This window comes from Tachysurus vachellii, chromosome 6 (genome assembly GCF_030014155.1).
Source record: "Tachysurus vachellii isolate PV-2020 chromosome 6, HZAU_Pvac_v1, whole genome shotgun sequence".
In the NCBI taxonomy this organism is placed as follows: Eukaryota; Metazoa; Chordata; class Actinopteri; order Siluriformes; family Bagridae; genus Tachysurus; species Tachysurus vachellii.
The window spans coordinates 420,601-443,100 of NC_083465.1; the positions used below are offsets into that span (position 1 = coordinate 420,601).

The 22,500-nt window shown below is 40.1% G+C and overlaps 2 protein-coding genes across 2 annotated transcripts in view; both read left to right on the top strand.

The window, feature by feature from the left end:
- Window positions 1-3,716: 3,716 nt before the first annotated feature.
- fbln5 (fibulin 5) lies at window positions 3,717-14,353 on the top strand. Its single transcript, XM_060871588.1, has 11 exons — window positions 3,717-3,854; window positions 4,046-4,100; window positions 4,553-4,601; window positions 4,848-5,147; window positions 9,090-9,212; window positions 9,573-9,689; window positions 9,894-10,010; window positions 10,247-10,369; window positions 11,097-11,223; window positions 11,973-12,168; window positions 13,599-14,353. The coding sequence occupies exons 2-11, from the start codon at window positions 4,047-4,049 to the stop codon at window positions 13,758-13,760; spliced, it is 1,368 nt and encodes a 455-aa protein (XP_060727571.1). The 5' UTR covers window positions 3,717-3,854; window position 4,046; the 3' UTR covers window positions 13,761-14,353.
- Window positions 14,354-14,638: 285 nt separating this feature from the next.
- LOC132846842 (tandem C2 domains nuclear protein) overlaps window positions 14,639-22,500 on the top strand; it is a 9,266-nt gene continuing 1,404 nt past the window's right edge. The window contains exons 1-8 of the mRNA XM_060871589.1: window positions 14,639-14,937; window positions 15,444-15,638; window positions 16,376-16,534; window positions 17,956-18,029; window positions 20,372-20,447; window positions 20,556-20,662; window positions 21,872-21,988; window positions 22,302-22,493. Coding sequence (XP_060727572.1) covers window positions 14,868-14,937; window positions 15,444-15,638; window positions 16,376-16,534; window positions 17,956-18,029; window positions 20,372-20,447; window positions 20,556-20,662; window positions 21,872-21,988; window positions 22,302-22,493 — 990 coding nt within the window. The 5' untranslated portion in view covers window positions 14,639-14,867. The remainder of the gene's footprint in view (window positions 14,938-15,443; window positions 15,639-16,375; window positions 16,535-17,955; window positions 18,030-20,371; window positions 20,448-20,555; window positions 20,663-21,871; window positions 21,989-22,301; window positions 22,494-22,500) is intronic.

Genomic DNA, 22,500 nt, shown 5'->3' on the forward strand with positions numbered 1-22,500 from the left:
ACCTGTCTCTCTCTCTGTCTCTCTCTCTCTCTCTCTCTCTCTTTCTCTCTCTCTCTCTCTCTCTCTCTCTCTCCCCCCCTCCCTCTCTCTCTCTCTCTTTCTCTCCCCCCCCCCTCTCTCTCTCTCTCTCTCTTTCTCTCTCTCTCTCTCTCTCTCTCTCTCCCCCCCTCCCTCTCTCTCTCTCTCTTTCTCTCTTTCTCTCCCTCTCTGAGAAAAACCTTTAGATTTAATACACAGTGTTTTATTGCCTTTAAGTGCACATCTGGTCTGTTCGGCTGCCAGGTTGCAGTCAGCACAGAATGAGTCAGTACTGCAGGAGAAACAAAGCCATGGCAGGTGGAAATTTTGCTTAAAGCTGCATGAAAATTTCAGGATAATTAAACCTTGTTCCAGAAGGTTCTCTGTTTTCTTACAAAAATGGTCCAAATGTATATAAAAGTGTGAGAATTTAACATAGCATCAAAATGCTGATCAAAATGTAAAGCGCTGCTGCAACTCACTTCAGCAGATCAGCACATTTGAATCAGCTCAAAAGAAAGAGTCGACTCTTTTAGTTAGTAATAATAATAATAATAATAATAATAATAATAATCTTTTATACATCTAGCTTCAAGAATTGGTTCTTGAATTGCTATCAATTATTAATGTATTGCATTAAATTAATTAATAAACAGTTACATTTAAAAATAAATTATTCATATCATGTAAACGTAATATATGATGAGATTATATAACATAAATCATTTAATTATAATGTAAAGGTAACGTGTCAAAAACAGCTCAAACACACAGAGAGAGTTTATAACATCACTGTCCAGGAATTAATGTTAACGTACAGCTCAGATGTTCACAGAGATTTCTTACTAAATTATTAGTAAGATTTACATTACATTACATTACACTTACATTACACTTACATTACATTACACTTACATTACATTACACTTACATTACATTACACTTACATTACACTTACATTACATTACATTACACTTACATTACATTACATTACATTACATTACACTTACATTACATTACACTTACATTACACTTACATTACATTACATTACACTTACATTACATTACATTACATTACACTTACATTACATTACATTACACTTACATTACATTACACTTACATTACACTTACATTACATTACACTTACATTACACTTACATTACATTACATTACATTACACTTACATTACATTACACTTACATTACATTACACTTACATTACATTACATTACACTTACATTACACTTACATTACATTACATTACACTTACATTACATTACACTTACATTACACTTACATTACATTACATTACACTTACATTACATTACACTTACATTACACTTACATTACATTACACTTACATTACACTTACATTACATTACATTACACTTACATTACATTACACTTACATTACACTTACATTACATTACACTTACATTACATTACATTACACTTACATTACATTACACTTACATTACACTTACATTACATTACATTACATTACACTTACATTACATTACACTTACATTACATTACACTTACATTACACTTACATTACATTACACTTACATTACACTTACATTACATTACATTACACTTACATTACATTACACTTACATTACACTTACATTACACTTACATTACATTACATTACATTACATTACACTTACATTACACTTACATTACATTACACTTACATTACACTTACATTACATTACACTTACATTACATTACATTACACTTACATTACATTACACTTACATTACACTTACATTACATTACATTACACTTACATTACATTACACTTACATTACACTTACATTACATTACATTACATTACACTTACATTACATTAAGAGTAACAGAATAAAATCGTCTCATAACCCGAAGCGGATCTCTGTGTTCACCTCAAAGATCCGATTCAAAGAATCGACTCCTCCTAAAGAACTCATCACCAGTTGATAAGTCCCAACATTAACCCTTGTCACTTTGCTCTTTATGACACTATTCCACGCGCTGGAGGTTCTGAGATCAGTATGAAAAGAAAATGTTCATTCTTTGTCAGATATTTCAAGCCTGTCCGAGTGTGTGGATGAGTCGAGCGCACATCTGGTCCTGGGTACCGAGCGCACATCTGGTCCAGGGTACGAGGAGTAACTGGAGAACTCCTTCATCTCCTGATGCTTAACCGGACACATAAAGACCGCTTCAGTGTGACATCTTCATCTTTAACAGCAGATCATTCTTTCTTAAGAAGAAGAGAGAGAAAAGAGATTCTGGTGACGCAACGACTGTTTATATACAGTACATTATGATTTATAGGAAATGAGAACAGAAAATAACAACAATAAATTTCTTTGATAATTAATACAATTGTAATTGTTGACACATTGCTGTGGTATAAAAGGAATAAAACAAGTAGTAATTTTGAATTCTATAAATATATAAACCCAGCTTCAGGGTCACAGCATTCAGTTTGTTTCTGTTTGCTGGCTGTTGTTGCACAGAGGAGGGCAGATTGTGTCTGATGGAAGCCAGCTGGAAGGTAAATCTGGGCCAAAACTATTAAACACTATTACAAGATGTACATGTACTCAGTGAAAGTGTATACATTCATATCTACATTACATTTATACAAATACTGAGGTTTCCTAAAGGGCTCTTGGGATGTTTTCTGCTGTTGAACAGTTAAATTAACTCAATATATAAGATGTAAGGATTCTCCCGTGGGGTAAACCTAATAAACTCCAGGGGTTTAGTGTTTAAACCTTCCACAGCCCGGTTCAGCTTTCTGTCTTTTAAGTCCTGTGTGTTTGTGTGAGTGGACGTGGCTTAGAAGGAGGCGTAGGTCTGCAACTTCAGTGTCTATTGGTGAGCTGAGGAAAAAAAACCCGTACAATAATCTGTAAAACTTAGTGCCGTTCCTAAAAGTGATATTTCCCTCTTTTTATTTTATGCCAAATAATCATTGTATCTGTGTAATAGTCATTAAAAAGAGCGCAAACCCACAGGATCCTCCTCTTTACTATTGCCCTCATTGCGCGTAAACGAAACCAGGTGCAGGAATTTGGCGCATTTTGCGCATTCAGGCCGAGCAGCACTAGTGCAGTGTGTATGAGTGTGTGTGGAGTGTGTGTGTGTCTGTGTGTGATTGTGTGTGTGTGTGGGAGAGAGAGTGAGAGAGAGAGAGATAGAGTGTGTGTGTGTGTGTGTGTGTGTGTGAGTGAGAGAGAGAGAGAGTGTGTGTGTGTGTGTGTGTGTGTGTGTGTGTGTGTGAGAGAGAGAGAGAGAGAGAGAGAGAGAGTGTGTGTGTGTGAGAGAGAGAGAGAGAGAGAGAGAGTGTGTGTGTGTGTGAGAGAGAGAGAGAGAGAGAGTGTGTGTGTGTGAGAGAGAGAGAGAGAGAGTGTGTGTGTGTGTGTGAAAGAGAGAGAGAGAGAGAATGTGTGTGTGTGTGTGTGTGTGAGAGAGAGAGAGAGAGAGAGAGAGAGAGTGTGTGTGTGAGAGAGAGAGAGAGAGTGTGTGTGTGTGTGTGTGAGAGAGAGAGAGAGAGAGAGTGTGTGAGAGAGAGAGAGTGTGTGTGTGTGTGTGAGAGAGAGAGAGAGAGAGAGAGAGAGAGTGTGTCTGTGTGAGAGAGAGAGAGAGCGAGAGAGAGAGAGAGTTTGTGTGTGTGTGTGTGTGTGAGAGAGAGAGAGAGAGAGTGTGTGTGTGTGTGAGAGAGAGAGAGGTCTCCTCACTCTTTCCCTGCTGGGAGCGCAGTCCTGAGTGGGGGACCAACAGCACCGACACTAACAGACTTATTTTAGAGGACGTGGCTGGAGCTACGACAAAACGGAGAGGTTCGCTGTTTATGATACTTTATTTTAGTTTATTCCATGAATGTGTATCAGCTCCTTTTAAATTTGTCAGCGGATTTATTTCGGTTATTGATCTACAAAATATCACTGAATTTATTTATTTATCTGTTAGTTTCACCTCATTGTAAGAGCTTACTGTATGTCTGTGTTATTGTATTTCTTTTTTTTTACAGAATGCTGACAGCTTTGGTATTTTTGTTCTGCTGCTTCCAGTCTGGGAAGAGTCAGGTAAACCTTCTCCATTTCGTCTGTTTGCTTCTCATGAAAACAGTTACTACAATCATACAGCCAAATCTTAGGCGTTTCTTTACTGCTTTGTTTCTGGACTAAAACTCTGAATACTTCTCGTTTTCATTCAGTGCCAAAATTCCAAACTGCATCAACTTTGTCTCACTTGGCTGAATCTGGCTCAGTAAACTTTCCTCGAACAGTTAGATGCATTAATGCCCAGGGTTTATATCAGTAATAAGCCCTAATGCCTCCTGCAGTGCCGTAGCGTTTATACAGGTCTACTGTCAAAGCAGACTGTATGCTGAGATAAACAAGTTGCTCAATCCAACATTTCCACATTGATGGGAGAAAAAAAAACAAAACAAAAGAAACACCCAGGAGGCTTTTTGTAATTTCAGCTCAGTAAAAACTATTTGCATGATTGTGGTTGACTCTTGTTTGCTCCACAGAGGTGCACTGAGGGGTTCACATACGACTTTCGCTCCAGGCGCTGCATCGGTTAGTAGGTCAAAGATTATAACTCAGTGCTTTCCAATCTGTTTTCTGGAGTCTCCCTGAGCAGCATGTTTTATAGGCTCTGTGTCAAAATGTTTTTCTGCGTTAACTTACTCCAAAATTTCAGACTTTGTAAGGTATGCTGAGCCATAGGAGACAGTCGATAAGTCTATAATAGAGTAACAGGAGAACCAGGAGCATGATGTGCTTATTTAAGATGCTTATCTATCTGGTGTTTTACGTCTGCAGACGTGGACGAGTGTCGCACGGTGCCGGGTGCTTGCCGTGGTGACATGCAGTGTGTAAATCAGAACGGAGGTTACCTCTGCCTCCCCCAGAGCCTTTATTCTCAGCCGTACCCCAGACCCGAGTCTTCTTCCTACACTGAGCCACTGTACCCCGACACCTCGGTGGGCTTTCCTGAGCATTTTCCTGCTCCTGTCATCCCCGGTGCTGGGTCCGCTCCAGGGCCGAGTTACCCCATAGTGGGCCGTCCCTCTGCCCCCTGCATCCTGGGCTACACGCTCGGAGAGGATGGCAGCTGTGTTGGTAAGTAGGCCTTTCGTTTATCTCATGAATGTTACGTCTCCTGTATTGAATTAAGAGTGTTGGATGAATTTTTATGCCTGAAAACTTTACTTATCCATTGTATTTGCATACAAAGGGTTTCCTTGGCCACTTATCTACCACAGTATTAAATGAACTCATTCAGTGTTCTGTTATCTAGCATTATTTGTCTGTTAAAGTTCTTTTTATTTTTCGGTTGAATTGTCTGGTAAATAATGAAAAGCTTTTCATCCTTATGTTATATTTCAGTGCTGTATGTGGTGTGAGTGAGTGCACTACTGTGAGAGCTGCTGTTATTGTAAATTAATCAACCTTCTAACGGTGTCTAACAGCGAGGGAATTCTACTGCAGTGTTATGTGGGATCCTGAAATAAAAAACTGATTGAGCTAGCATCTTTAAAGCTTGAGAAGACACCTACTGTATGTTCTAATGCTCCGTCTGTACCTGTGTGCACCGGTGTGGTGATGAAGCAGCGCAGTGGGAATGTGGCTTTGACGTCTCTCAGGGTTGGATCAGGACGTGTTGCGGTGTTTATTCAGTTCTCGCAGAGTTTTAGTGGCTTGTGTGTCTCTCGGGGTCGCAGACAGAGCAGATGCGATGAAACGCTGGGCTGTAATTTACTCATATCTGTGGGTCTGTGCTGAGACAGACTTTTAACTTAAAGACTTTAGCAGAGATTGAATTCCACAGAACTCTCTGGAAGTCTGATCTATATCTATAACTAAAAGCTATATAGCAGTTTAAAATGAGAACCCATCTTGATGGGAGACGAGAGATTTACAGAGTAATTATATGTTTCTTTATAGCTAACACGTTTTTTTTCTTGCACTCTGTGGGAGAATTAAAAAAATATTTTACTACTACTTCGTTCTTTATGTCTTGGTATTGCTGCTAATCTCACAGCTCAGTACACACAGTTAGGGAATGAAAATGACAGGGTTTATCTCACAAACCTTTAAGGTGTATTTTTAAATCATCTGCAGATTACTTTGGCTGGTCATGCCAGTCTCAAATGTGTTCTCAATTTGTCTGCTTTAGTTCTTTAGGGTCACTTTTACCCACAGAACAAAAACCCTCTGCATTCCCCTGAAATCACTGTAATCAGTGGAAAAAGCCACCAGATATTCAGAGCTCATTGAGTTTTGACACAGATAATCACCTCTTTGAGAAAACCTCGACTATGATAGGCAGATTCTGTTTGGGTAAGCCTCGAAAGATCTCATATTCAGACCTGCTGTATTTCAGCATCTGGTTGCTCCTGCCAGCAGCGATGAGGTCACAAGATGTTGAAGTAGAGTTCCCACTGGCAGACGTGAAGTACACGATTCTGTTATGAGCCAAAAAATGTACCCAGGCTGCAAGCTTGACCTCACTCATCGAACAATCATGGCCTTGTATGTAAGTTTAAGTGACGTGACATACAGCTAAGTACAGCTATGTACTGTAGGTGTGCAGAAATGGAAAAAGAGGGAAAGCCACAATGCTGCTAATAAACCTGAGAAACACAAGAACTCAAACTTTACAGCCTTCAGAAACATTTCTTACAAAACAAATACCTAAAAAGTGACCAAATATAAAAGCAAAGGTACTGAATAATCCTCGCTAACATGTGACTAATGATTTCTCTAGCTAGCACACAGACATTAAGTGTTTTACATTGACAATGAAAACAAGGGGAAACTATCAGAAATCTCAGAAACATTTCTCTCAGAGATGATGTTAATTTATACAAAAGCAAATCTCAAAACCACTGAAATGACATTGTTATTGCACCTAGCACAAAAGCGCTAACCACATGGTGCATGTCTATAGCCAAACTGTGAAACATAAACATTGTGCAAATGTAGAAAATTTACTTCTAAAGTAGTGAAACGAGCATTGTTTGTGTTAAATGTTCTCAGAAGTACCAAACAAATCCCAGTCGATCGTAGCGAGAGTCAGTGCCTCACACGTGATGGTAATGAGGCGTGAGTACAGCACGGCAGATCACTTCCAAGTGTCACAATGATGTCACTGTAATGATTTTGTATGTAGAGTTTCTTTATACTAATTAAACATCCCATTTTATTTCATCCATCTTTTTCTGGGTTCTGCTGAACTCTAACCCCAACCCTAACCCTAACCCTAACCCACAATTCATTTGAGTATCCTGTCTTATACAATGGCTTCTCCTGTTATTCACCTGTTTGTCTCAGTATCTCCTGCATTCTGTCTTCAACTCATTTCTATTGTCTCATTTAGCTGATGCTTTTATTCAGTGCCTCTTCTCCAATTCGGAAATGATACAGCACACGTTTGGACTCGGCAACTCGGTGGTGCTGGCATTTGAGTTCACAACCTTTTTATCTGTAGCCCAAAGCCTTGACCACTGAGGCATCATTTCCCCTGTAATCTACCAGCTATAATCTAATCTACTGTTCTATCTTTTCATTAGAGTCTTGCCTTTTCTGTTGACTTTCCCCCTTCGGGTCTGTATATAAAGGCTTCTTTCTGTAATCACCACCAACACACTGTTTATCCTTTTATCCACTCATTACATCATATTTAGATTGCCATCGGTGTTATTTTCACTGATCAGTATGTTATGCACGCTTCATCGGCGGATTCTCGGCACAGTGTCTCCTCCTGTCCTCGGTCTGATGACTTATTTAATTCTTACAGTCTGGCTTGAGTATTATTACCTCTAAACATCACAGATGTGTTGCTTGAGCAAACAGACGCTTATGATAAAGATCACCTCGTGTTTAATAAAATTCTGTACAATCTTCCTTTAACTGCTAGTCTTTTTTTTATTTTTAATCTAAGCAAAATAAATGATGTCTGGAGAGAGATATGATTGTTTTAGTCTTTGGCATGAATCGTCTGTGTGTTTGCTCGTATTGCCATAAATAGTAATACACTGTCACATAGTTGAAAGCCAATGGCTTTATATTCCACAATCACCTCTTTTAGATCCAGACTAGGGTTTAATCTTCATACAGAAAATCGTCCCCCATTCCCTTATCTGTCCCCCTACGTCTGCCTTTAAAGAATGACTTTGCCCAAATAAGGACAAAAAAATGGACGTCTTCTTCACCCCCACTGTGGCACACATGCAACCCACATGCTGAGCCAAGCATCTTCTAACCCTGACTTGCTCTTAAGTGCTAGCAGGTGCTGGAAAGCAGACCGATGTCCTGGCGCTGGAACCAGACCTCTCAACCCTGTCCGTTATCAACCACCACCAGTGCCTGAATAAACAGCAGAAACAATCTGGCTTTAACACTCTTCCCTTCTTTAGATTTCTTTTTTTATAAAAGTGACTTCACTGTCTAAGAACCAAATATGTAGTTTCAGCGTGTTTCAGGGGGGTTCTGATGCCCACATAAGGAAATATGTGCGAGTGCATAGACTCCCATGGCAGATTGTGGAGCTCAGGAAAACCTGCAGCAGTAGATTAAAATATATCAATCCGTGGGAACTTGAGTTAGACAGAATGAGGTATGTGTGTTTGTACATTAGGTCTGGGGACATTAACAAGTTCTTTACATATCATTTCCTTTCTCTCTGACTTTTAAGGTCAAAGGGTTCTCAAACATTGAGCAGACAGAGACCCCCTTTAACTGTAAGGGTTAGGGTTAGTCAGAAACTTTTCCAAAATTAGGCTAAAAAGTAAAATACATACAAGTAACTAATTACTGTAAGTCTGAGTTGTGATGTCTATCACCCTGACTATGCTCTACAGACACATGGAGGTCTTTGTACCTCGCTTGGACATTCATGCATCTGTTCCCAAATACATTCCTTTCTAGCTGTTACTATAGCAATGCCAACGGACCACGGTTAGCGATACGACAGTGTTATACTGTACCACATGCTTTTGTTTCCTGGATGAAAACAACCCCTTAATCTTGTCCCTGTTCTCTTTTTTGTTTCTTTAACAGACATTGATGAGTGTGAGGCACAGACACATCAATGTAATCCCACACAGGTGTGTATAAACACAGCAGGGGGTTACTCCTGCTCCTGCACCGAGGGCTACTGGCTGGTGGCTGGTCAGTGCCAGGGTGAGTTCCTGAGGCTGGACAGACAACCTCACCAGATCGTTGCAGAGTTTTTTTTTGTTTTGTATTTTTCTGTAGCAGTTTCTAAGAAGAATGTGTGCACTGCTGAAAATGGACCTTGCTCTGTGGATTAGTGCCCAGATTTCAGTTTGTTTGAAGTCTCATTCTTCATCTGGTGAACATTTACACCATGTAGGCGCATAGCTAAACAAATAAAGATTTCCTAACAAAGTAAACAAAAACGTTCAAGATTTCATAACAAACTATAGGTTTGATTAACTCTTAATCTGCCTTTATGGTAAATGACATCACATCTGTACCTCATGTGTCCGTGTTCTGTGCTTCCTCTTATCAAAAATTCAGATATTGATGAATGTCGCTATGGTTACTGCCAGCAGCTCTGTGCGAATCTGCCAGGATCTTATTCCTGCTCTTGCAACCCAGGATTCAACCTGAATACTGACAGCAGAACCTGTGAAGGTACGCAGACTCTCCTTCCGTTCACACACACACACACACACACACACACACACACACACACACACACACACACACAAATTTAACTTAATTCTTACTATAGACAAGTGAACCTATACTTTATCTTAATAAATCGAACCTTTACCACACAAAAAACTTTTGCCTCAGATTCTCACCTCAGTGACCTTTATGTCTCTGTGTCTGCAGATATAGACGAGTGTGCGACAAACCCCTGCAGTCACGGATGCCTGAACTCGTACGGCTCCTTCATGTGTAACTGCGACGAAGGCTTCGAGCTCGCCTCCGACGGAACTACCTGCATCGGTGAACAGAGGAGGAAGCGGTGAAAAGCAGGGCAAAGGAAGTGAAAGGAAATGAGAGAGATAAATAATAAAAAAAAGAGAGAGAGAAGAAGAGATAAATAATGAGAGATAGATGAAAAGATTCAAAGAGGAAGAGCAGGTGGTTTAGAGGTTTAGAGAGAGTTAGAGGAGGAAAGCAACTGAGTGTGTTTGTGTTTTTATGACTCTGTTTCTCATCTTTTCTCCTCTGTTTGTCAGATGTGGATGAATGCAGCTTCTCAGACTTCCTGTGTCAGCACACGTGTTTAAACACTCCAGGCTCATTCGCGTGCATGTGTCCGCCTGGCTATTACGTCTTTGAGGACGGCCGGAGCTGTGAAGGTAACACACTCGGTTAAACCCTGCAATAAAAGCAGCAGCTTGCTCACATTGTTTTACTTCTGTGTGATCAAGTTTCTTCTAACATTTACATGATTCTTTGATGATTTTTGTCTAATGTCTTTGTTTAAATATCAATATATCTCACTTTTACTATAGTGCTTTATTAGCATTTATCCTGCGGAACCTGGAACTGAAATGGACTTAACTGGGATTTTATTTTATGAATCTACACAAAACAGCCTATAATACTGATGAAGGGAAGTAAAATCCATAAAGGCTGCAGAATGTTTGTCCAAATTAAAAAAATCCTAAATGTTGAAATTGTGTATAAGATTTTTACATCCATTGCTCTGAAACCCATAAATTATTAAAAAGGAAAGTCGTTAGTCACAACCATCCCTGTCCATCAAAATCCTGTGACCAGTTAAAGAGGGGATTAAACAAACAGGAAAGCAGTTATGAAGAAGCCGTTATGGTTTTGCTCATCATGATGCTCCCACCACCATGCTTCACTTTGTTTACCTCCACGTGTGTTATTAATGTGATGAGCAGATTAGTTTAGTGGAACGGGACGTGAATGCTTATCTGTTTACAAATAATTTTGCTATTTGTTATATTCTGTTTATATTCTCTTATGTTTAATTCATGATGATGATGATGATGATGATGAGTAATGATCAGTGACCTCGCTGACTCCTAACTAACTGTTGTGTATTTGATTTTGAAGACCTCAATGAATGTGAGTCTGGTAACAACACGTGTACAACAGCACAAGTGTGTTTCAATTTCCAGGGAGGGTACACATGCCTGAACCCCCTCGTATGTGAACCGCCATACATAGAGCTCAGTGACAAGTGAGTGCAAAAAAAAACGTCTCCTAATCATCACATTGTTCTTTTAAAATCAAAAAATCACCCAATCTCTCTCTCTCTCTCTCTCTCTCTCTCTCTCTCTCTCTCTCTCTCTCTCTCTGTCTCTCTCTCTCTCTCCCTCTCTCTCTCTGTCTCTCTCTCTCTGTCTCTCTCTCTCTCTCTCTCTCTCTCTCTCTCTGTCTCTCTCTCTCTCTCTCTCTCTCTCTCTCTCTCTCTCTCTCTCTGTCTCTCTCTCTCTCTCCCTCTCTCTCTCTGTCTCTCTCTCTCTGTCTCTCTCTCTCTCTCTCTCTCTCTCTGTCTCTCTCTCTCTCTCTCTCTCTGTCTCTCTCTCTCTCTCCCTCTCTCTCTCTCTCTCTCTCTCTCTCTCTCTGTCTCTCTCTCTCTCTGTCTCTCTCTCTCTCTCTCTCTCTCTCTCTCTCTCTCTCTCTCTCTCTCTCTCTCTCTCTCTCTCTCTCTGTCTCTCTCTCTCTCTCTGTCTCTCTCTCTCTCTCTCTCTCTCTCTCTCTCTGTCTCTATCTCTCTCTCGCTCTCTCTCTCTGTCTCTCTCTCTCTCTCTCTCTCTCTCTCTCTGTCTCTCTCTCTCTCTCTCTCTCTCTCTCTGTCTCTCTCTCTGTCTCTCTCTCTCTCTGTCTCTCTCTCTCTCTCTCTCTCTCTCTCTCTCTCTCTCTCTGTCTCTCTCTCTCTGTCTCTCTCTCTCTCTCTCTCTCTCTCTCTCTCTCTCTCTCTCTCAGTCAGTGTATGTGTTCGGCAGAGAACCCCGCCTGTCGAGACAGACCCTTCACTGTTCTGTACCGCCACATGGACCTGTCCTCTGGACGCAGTGTCCCTGCTGATATCTTCCAGATGCAGGCCACTACACGTTACCCCGGGGCTTTCTACATCTTCCAGATCAAGTCTGGCAATGACGGTCGTGAGTTTTACATGCGGGTGAGTGGAACTGGTGTTTAGGTGACTGCTCAATAAATTTACACTGAATTGAAGTAAAAAATGCACACAGAAATCTAACATCTGAGAAATCACGAGGCTACCTCCGAATACCATGCTCTCTTTTTGACGAATATTAGACGTTGAATTTTTCTGGAAATGATTTAAAAAATGTTTTTTTTGCAAATAACATTCACATAAATCAGAACGTCTTTATTCCTCTTGTGCATCTGGTTAATATTAAAACCAATTCAGCCCTAAAACTTCAAACAGAACAGAACGAGCCATTGCAACTTTACAGTTTTGTGTTTCATTTTGCATTTTATATTATAATTTTCACTGTATTTCAATCCACAATAATTTCTGACATTCCTTCGTTTTTCTTCAACATTACAAGTTTTAATAAGATTATAATATCTGAGCTGAAGGTTTAAGCCGATACCTGATACGGAGTCAGTAATAATGTTGCCATAGTAACTGATGTTATTTACATTTGTTTCAAAACAGAATATATTAATATAATTATTGCACAGTAACTGCACAGAGTTGACATTATTAGTGTGGACTCGGTTTATGACGAACACCGAATGACGAATCAGCTTCAGATTAAATTTGACCTAATTTCGAAGATCATATTTAATCCCTATCAGGACCGGCCCTGGCCAATTTGCTGCCCTAGGCAAGATTTCACCTGGTGCCCCTGGAATCACAGACAATTGTGTTCCGATCATTTTGTTCATAAACTTACACAGAAACAAACTGCACAGCTTTGTCCTGTTTTTCTTTATTTTGAAACTATTTTGGAAACACACACAAACTATATAAAAAAAACTATGTTATGGAGACCTTGCTTTCCTTGCCTTTCTTACAGAAATAATATATATATATATATAATAAATATATAAATAAAATACTTCTCAGGTAATAAAATATATATACATATATATTAATATAAAAATATATATATATATATATATATATATATAAATATATATATATATATATATATATATATTAATAAAAATAATAATTTGGGCGCACGGGCGCCCCTAGTGGTGGGCGGCGCCCTTAGCATTTGCCTATTCTGCCTATGCGCAGGGCCGGCCCTGATCCCTGTCAATGTGTGCAATGTTTAATAACAACATGTTACTACGGTAAGGTATTTGAGTAACAAAGTACAGATCCATACTCGGGTATTTCAGACTCCTGAGTTTATAGTACTTTGGTACTTATAGTACTTTTGTCGCACTGTTGTGTAGCCAGTAGAGGGCGCATTAAACCTGCTACAGTAAAAGCTCAGATTTTCCTTTTTCACCAAACCTGGTTTGCTGTGACAGTGGCATAGATCACATTTATTTCCAATAGCTCCAAACAAGAATATGTGATGTTTTCATTTAATCTTACTTAAATTGATTTTATTTCTTTTCAAACAGCAAACCAGCAACGTCAGCGCCACGCTGGTCCTCTCTCGGCCAATTAAAGGACCCAGGACGGTCATCCTGGACCTGGAAATGGTCACAGTCAACAACGTCATCAACTTCCGAGGCAGTTCCATCATCCGCCTTACAATATTTGTCTCCGAATATCCCTTCTGAGACTCTACACATGACCTCTGACCTTTCACCATCCCATCATGGACTTCCTGTGACCACATTACCTATCAGGCAGCTGTATTTGTTCATGTCAGCTAATGTTTTGCAATATTTGACTGTTTTACGATTACGACCATAATTTTAGATCATTTTTTTATTTCTGTAATAGGACTGACACGTCACACCAAAGAGGTGTTTTATAAATTCTGCATCTTGGTAAAGGAAGTCGATAAAGACGTCTCCCTTCGTATTGTCCACTTTTACTCTCATGCAACCAGTCAGAAGGATATTTATGGCTTTTTCCTTGTTCATGTGATTCTTTGTGCCTTTCTTTCTCTCTGGGGATCATTTCACACAGTTTCCTCATTCTTACACAGGTTTTTTTTGGGTTTCTTATTTCTTCTCTGCCACAGCAGCCGGCTGTAAACCCTTAACAAACTGTGAATTTACATAAAACCTCCATAAAGTCTGTGTTTATTTCAGCTGTCTGTCATGTCATGTGTCTCCTAGATTATCTGTTGTCTTTCACTTTTTTATTTGTCGGTGTAAAGAGAGAACCTGGTCAGTTAAATAAAGATGAAAATGATGATCTGAAATCATCTGGGCTTAACTGAGTCACTGATTTAATCATTTTATGGCATTTTATGTTGCTTTTACATTTTTCAGATATATAGAGATACTATATACACATGAGCCACCATGAACCATTGTGTGTGTGTGTGAGAGAGAGAGAGAGAGAGAGAGATGATGATGATGATGATGATGATGATGATGATTTTGGTGACAGTGCCGAGGGGCACTAGGACCCGGGAGACTCCCGGCAGCGCGCTTTTCCAGAGCCACCTGTACACCGTGCACGCGCTGCACAACGCTATCAGCGCGCGCGCGGTGAAACAATGCGCGCTCCCCGCTCGTCTGAACATCATCAACTTTCTGTTTTTACACAAATATGTCAGAAAACGACGTCACAGGAGCTTCTAATACTGAACAAGTTAGATAACGACCCTGTTTAACTCGCAGCGTTTGGTTTGAGGAGTTTCACAGGGTCTCAGGTTCGTCTGTGAGACATTTATAGTGAAAAACATCTTGTGGACTTTAATCAACTTTATTATGGCTTTGGAATGTATTAAAAACTGCTGCAAGGTTTTTCTGGTGAAGGAGAAAGAACCAGAGCCTCAAAGTAAGTTGGAGATCTTATCACTCTTTCCTTACTAATAATAATAATAATAATAATAATAATAATAATAATAATAATAATAATAATAATGAGGCGCTTTGCATGTAACAACTTATCTTAAGTCACATAAACAAATTGATCATTTTAAAAAAAATAAATCTATTATAAACCTGTTTAAGAACTTTTTGAGCTGACATTCTTCAGATTATTTCTTGGGATCACAGAAGAGGTTGTAAAGGCTGTGTGTAAAGTCAGAAACAAAACAGGGCTTGAAACCGAACCCTGTGGGACACAAAACAGCACCTTTTAACTTCTGAAGAATTTTGTATGGTTGAATCTTGTCCAGGTTTTTATTTGTTTGTCCACAACAGTGTTATTTCTTTAATTTTTATCTCAACCTGAATTTAGAAATTTAACAACAGGAGATTATCCACTTTAGAGTAAAGCATCTAACACTGTACATACACACGTTCACGCCTCAGTATAAGTGATGTGTGTGTCCTGTGCAGTCATTACAGTTCGACCCTTTCCAACGCTGCCAGAGGCCAATGTGAAGAAAAATGTGTTGGGCGTCTCAGAGGATTATCTTCTTTCCAAACTGCCTCCTGATGGTAAAGAAATACCCTTCGTACTCCCTTCATACAGATCTTCCTACATACAGCCCCAAGAGACGCAGTACTCCATCTACCAGGCCGGACTACAAGGTGAGATCATCAAACCTTCTTTACAACCATATATACATTAAAGATTCTTAATCTTATATACGTTATTCATTTATCTTCTGTCCTTTAAAGAAACAGGGAAATATTACAGAAAGACTTAGTGTTGAACATGTGAGTGTTCTTTTGTCATAAACTCTAACAGCCAATCGGGTTCCATTTTGATTCAAGAATCACTTTACAGTAGGACGTGGTGTTATATAACCCTGAGGGTCTCAGTCACTCTGCTTCATCGCACTGCTGCGTCCATGATTAATTTCCCGTAACAACACGACCCCCGGTCCTTTCATTCCTTATTTATCAAACACAAGGACACAGAGATGTAACTAATAGTCAAAAAGTCCAGAAACCTGGAAGCGATTAACAAGCACAGCATTATGTGTAATCCAGTAACATGAAGTTAAAGGCTGTGTTCATGCTTTCCTTCAGGGAATCACCAGAACATTCTTACGACCCGTTCCAGTGTTTTATTGGCACGGCCCATGTTTGTTAAATAAAGCCGTGGAAGCTGGAGGAATTGAATCAACATCACAGTAGACCCCTGGAGGGGAACTTTCCCAGAAGGCATTGGCTTTTATTTTTTAAAGAAAATGAAAAACCAGAGCAGTAAAATGTAACGTCTGGGAATATTCTAGGTTTTACTGTTGTAAAAAAGAAAACTCAGCTGAATGCAAACTGTGCAAATTTGTAGGATTTCGTTATTGATCCATGTCCTGGAACAGGTTCGGCGAGAGCCACGTACGCAGACAGGAAGGCCGAGCTGTCTTCTGCCGCTCAGTTCACCTACGACCCCACTTCCCCTGTTAACCCGGGTCATGTGATCAGCTACATCTCCCCGAGGACCGTCAGAAGACCCCCGCTGAGAGGCGGACACGTGTCAGGTATTTTATTAGCTATTTTTAAGTACAGTTATCATTTGATTAGATTGGAATGTTGTACAAGATCCTGTTTTAACGCATATGGATGTGAAACAAAATAGAAATGCAATATTTTATACTTTACAAGAAATGTATTAGTTACTGTTTGTTTTTTTATCTTTAATTTTAATATTTTTCCCTGACGTAAATGTGTTTATTTATTTATTTTATTTATAGAATGAATTCTCCTTTCGATTTTTGTTGAATTTCTTAAATGATCCTGTTACGTGTTTTTGTAACGCACTTCCTTCCCATAGCCTCTCCTGCTGGACACAAAAATGATTTGTTTTGCAGACAACAGGCTGAAGGACGGACAGTTTTTCCATGACACTGTAAATAAGCATCGACTCGTCTGAGAGATCTTTTATTATTCCCGCATGGCGTATTTCTTCATCGCTCGTCACTTTATAGCTTTCCGTAAGGAGTCTTTTCCTCGTCTGGAGACGGTGTAAATATCCAGTTAACTCGTGGCATGTTTCTGAACACCACAGTATGCAAATATTTGCCCTTCTTTATTTCCTTCAGTCTGTCCACAGGCAGGGCTTTACTCTGAAGATCAAGCCTGAAGCCTGCTGTTGTTCTGCTGTGTATGTGTTGCACTGATTCTGTAGATATTTGCTCGTGTTGAACTCGGATCACTTCGGTTCGGTTTGATTTGTATAGAACAATGAGCGGCTTTAGAGAAAGAGAGCAGTCCAGGTCAGAAAGGATTCGTTTAGAAATGTATCCCAAATGAGAAAATCTGAGGTGACAATCAGTGATGAGGAAAAAGTCTCTGAGACTGAGACCTGGATCCAAAAGGGACCTCGTCCTTGTCCTTGTTTTTTGCGAGACTCGGGAAGCGTGATTATAAAATCGATCTCTTCTAGAACTGTGTGCTTTCTAGTCAACAATATGAGCAGCCCATGAATTTGAGCATCAGTCATTTCTTAATTCATTCTAGTTTTAACTCCATCTCTGTCTTGTTGAAGTTATCAGCTGTTCCTTGACTTGTCATGTATTGGAATTGTGTGCAGAAGTGTTTTTCTGCTACGTCTAGCTATGACAGTGTAAATCAGAGAAATCCAGAAGGTAACATAAGAGTTTTCTGGGATAGAAAGCAGTGATCCGGAGTGAAGGGACGACAGACAACATCCAATCATCCCAGTTTACCAACACACTCAATGCCTGTGACTCCTCCACACTTCACAAAAGACTTGAGGACGCAACAATATTTGCATCCTAGACTTGAGTCTGAGTCCCGAACACTCATCATGAGGAGCAGAAGTAGGAGAAGGAATCCAGAGTAACTGTAACACAAACTCTAAACCTGTCACAGATCGATATAAATGTCGTGATCCTTCACTCGGCTGCATGCTGAAAGTGTGGCTTTGTTTCTTTCTCAGCCTTCGAGCAGAGCGTGAAGCAGAGACTCAGCGCCTCCATGTTGGATCTGTCCAGTCCTCACGGCCACATTCAGGTAAGTTCAGTATGACACACACCTGAACATCTCCACCTGTTTAAATCAGCTCACACAAGCTTCACTGAGGAGATGTTAGAACTGAGCGTTTATCTTCTAAAGAACATAAAAATGTTCCCAAACGTTGTTCTCATAAATCTGTTAAAATCTTATTTACTCTGCTTATAAAGATGTTATAACTCTGTATTACCTCATAACGCCAGGCTTGAGCACGGCTGTTAATTACAGCTCACCGTTCGTAAGGACTCTTTATGTCGCTTTGTAACTCTACATAACTCAACATAACTCATAACATTCTGTTTTCCTATTTAAGCTTAGACAAAAATGTATAAATAGTAACTCCTCCTTTCGAGCCACATGCACCAAATTCGGATATGTTGTAGACGCTGGTCTGAAGTTTGTTGCTCTGACTTTTCTAAGCGATCCGAGTACCAGTACTTCCGGTACCGGGTCTCAGAGTGGCCTTTTTTCCCATAGACTCCCATTATAAACTTTGGAGGTTTATAACTCGGCAAGTTTTCAAACTATCTACACCAAACTCGACCAGCTCCTTTAGGGTGATAATTTAAACAAAGTTTTAATTTGGTGCACCGACTGGCCTTCCGGTTGTGCCGCAGCTCCGCCCCCAATATAAGCAAAATCAAAAAATTTCCACTTCATTGACATGTCATATATCAAAACACTCAGGACAATGAGGGTAATTGCGTCACAGGTATTCAGATCATGTCACTTGCTTATGTCTGCTCGCCTCCAAAAGTATTGGCACCCTAGCGGTCCAGTAGCTTTCACAAGCTTTCTGTCCACCTGCCTCAAAAAGTCACACATACCCATATGTGCAGTCGCTTCCAAAAAGCACCGGCCTTTGCAAATACTTGCACCATCAAAGCCAACATCAAAGTTTGTCACGACGAACTTTACAAATCTAGTTTCAGACTGCAATTCAGAGTTTATGGCGTGTTATGAAGTTCCTGAAGCTCTTTATTAAACCTTTCTTATCACCTTTCCGATTCAGATGTAAGGTTGTGTAACTTGTGCAATTTTGTGCATTTTTTGCATGAAATATTATTCACCTGATGTGGAGTTTATATATCGGTGTGTATCACAGGTTTATGAAGCATGAGATTTTATGTTCCTCTCTCTGTTTGCTTCTGGTTTGATTTCTTCTTGGACTGAACAGGATTTCACAAATAGAACATGTTTACTCACAATATAATATTTACACGGACGAGGCGAGTTCAGCTGGGAGAGTTATAAATGTCCTGGGACACGTCATGAGGCCAGGTGCACTGGGCGAGGTCTCCTTCTCACCTCCTTCTCACCTCCTTCTCACCTCCATCTCACCTTCTCAGACGTTCAAATAACACTGAGTCATCTTCTCAAGCAGGCTGATATTTGATAACGGGGAAAAGTCTAAACGCAGCATTACATTTACACTGAGGGATGTGTGAAGGATTCCAGCATCTATCACTCTCATTTATTTATCTCATATCTCATCTATCTATCTCACTTTATCTCTATATCTCTCTTTCTATCTCGTATCTCATCTGTCTCTGTTGCATCACTCACTTTAACTCTCTTACTGGATTTTTGGGGTTTAAAGAATAGATTCGTGTTTTATTGGACCTATGAGGCTCATGTAGCCACATCAGCAGCAGGCTCAGGGAGGAGGCGTGGCCTGAAATCTGAAGGCGGAGTTATACATGAGAAGAGATGCGACGATGGGAAGGTTTGACGATATAAACTTGCTGTAGATCTCTCTAGATGTATACAGTAAACATACGGACCAGAGTGACACCACAGTGCATTAAACCTTCTTATGTGAGTCATTTCCAAAAAAAATATATTTTAATTTCCATTTTAAAAAGAAGAAAAAATGATGAATCCATTATCATGGAATCACTGAAAGCTGATCGACTCCTCTGTCACTAAATCTCTTAAACAGGTGAAATAATTAACACTGAGACTAAAATAAAACATTCTGGTTCATCTTCTAAAGGCAGAAGAGTCATTTTGTGTAAATTACATGCAAGCGATGATGTAATATAACCACAGATAGTCATTATCTTACATGTCAAGCAGTACCGGAGTCAGGACACGTCAGGACAGATTAACTTCTAAAGATGATTCTTCAGCAGCTCTTCATCACTCGTTATATCTGAGCATGAGTAAAGATACACAAGGTTTTGTCGCTGGTCTTCCACAAAGGTGGTTCTTTGGTACCTTCTAGAGCTGATTTACAGAATTAAGAGTTTAGGACAAATTGTGGCTTCTGAATTTTTTACTGAATACTGAATACTATCTGTGTGTGTGTGTGTGTGTGTGTGTGTGTGTGTGTGTTACAGCGCTATGACTCAGTGAACAGCGTCCCGAGCAGCGCTTCCTCCATCCAGGATTCCTTCGGAAGCAGCCGCAGCATAGGTGACTCTCCCAGTGATGGAAAACCTGTGAAGCTTTTTATCGCTCAGAGGACTGAAGGTTTTCTATGAGATCTAATTATTTTTTGTTGTTTGTTCAAATTCTTTACAGAATCCAGCACAGTGTCGAGTGATGAGCGCGAGAGGGATTTGGGGAAGGTGTGTGTGCGTGTGAGCTACCAGGAGGCGGTGGAGCAGGTGTGGATCACGCTGGTGCAGGTAGGATTACAGCTGAGTGCTGAGGAGTCACTGTGAGGAGCACACACACACACACACACACACACACACACACACACACACACACACACACACACACAGAGTCTTTGTGTTCACTCTCATCCTCCTCAATACACCCTCTGTCCAACACACAGCATCACACACAGTCTCCACTTTCAGCTTTTCCTTTCTTTGACCTTTCTCTCTTTCTCCTGTTTCCATAACTTCCCTTTATCTCTCTCTCTCTCCCACTCTCTCTCTCCCCCACTCTCTCTCTCTCTCTCTCTCTCTCTCTCTCTCTATCTGTGTCTCTCTCTCTCTCTGTCTCTCTCTCTCTCTCTCTCTCTCTCTCTCTCTCTCTCTCTCTCTCACACACACACACACACACATTTATTTCTTCTTGCCTCTTCACTATTCTTTATTTTGATGCTTTTACTTTCCTCCTTATTTTCTCCTGACTTGTTATTACCCTTTGCTCCTTTTCTCTCTCCCTCTTTTTTATAACTATTTTTCCCTTTGTCACTTTTATTCTCTCTCTCTGTCCTAGTTTGTGATTTTCTCTTCTTCGCATTTTTCTTTCTGTTTTTATTTGTTTATTATTAGTTCTTGTGTTAGAATGTTATTTCTGTTTCTATTTAAACCTCTTTTTATTTTATTTTATTTATTTTATTTTATTTTGAAAAAAACCCCACTTTCCACATGACAAGCCCCCCCCCCCATCACCACCCCACCCCCCTTATTGACTGGCACCAATTTTCTTTTCCTTTAATCTCCCCAAGTTATGTGTTCAATTTTGTCTTTTCTTTTTTTTCTTTTCTCACATGCTTTCTTCATATTGCTTTTTTCTTTGGGCTTTCACATGTCAGAATTCTTTTGCTCTATAACTCCTTTTCTTGCTCCTCTCCCTCCCTCCCTCTCTCTCTTAACAAAATCTGTGATCAATGATCTGTGATTTTATTATATAAAGATATACATAACCCTGAGTTCAGAAAAGTGATAAATGATAAAACTCAGAATAAAGATTTGATTATTTATATTAAATACTTTTATTAGTAATTATTTATATTTGAATCAGTGTTGAATTGTTTTTTTGGAAAGAATTCTTCGGGCTCACTGTGAAACCGGAACCAAATCCTGAACACAGTCTGTTTCTCTCTCTCTCACTGTGTGTGTGTGTCTGTGTGTGTGTGTGTCTGTGTCTGTGTGTGTCAGTGTAAGGATCTGTGTGTGTACTCGGATGGTGGCGAGCAGCAGAGGGTCGGCTTTAAGGGGGTCATCACCATGGCGAAGCCTGTGCAGTTTAAGACTTCAATAAAAGAGGCAACACCAGTGAGAGACAGAGCTTTTGTTACACACACACACACACACACACACACACACACACACACACACACACACACACATTGTTCACCATAACACACAGAAAACTCCTGGAAAACACTACACACCAGTTTTCTATAGCTGGTACATGAGGAATGATGAAGAGGAGTCAGTCACCACACACAATTTAATTAAAATAAAAAAAACCCTTTCTAGACAAGTTTAAAGACTGAGAAGATGATTGACACGTCTCATATCAACACGAGCATCCGGTCGGCGCCTGCGTAAGTCGTCACGTCACTTTCTGTTTCCTCTGTTTCAGGACGTGGTGTTTATGGAGACCTTTGTGTTCACTCTGAACCTGGAGCAGCTGCGCAGTTGTGCATTGGTGCTGCGCCTGCAGACACACACCCCTCGCAAACGCACGCAGGGCGAATGTGTGTTATCTCTCCGCACGCTCACTTTGCAGGAGACCGAGCACTATCTGGAGCTGAATCCACCCTGTAAAACACACGTGAGTG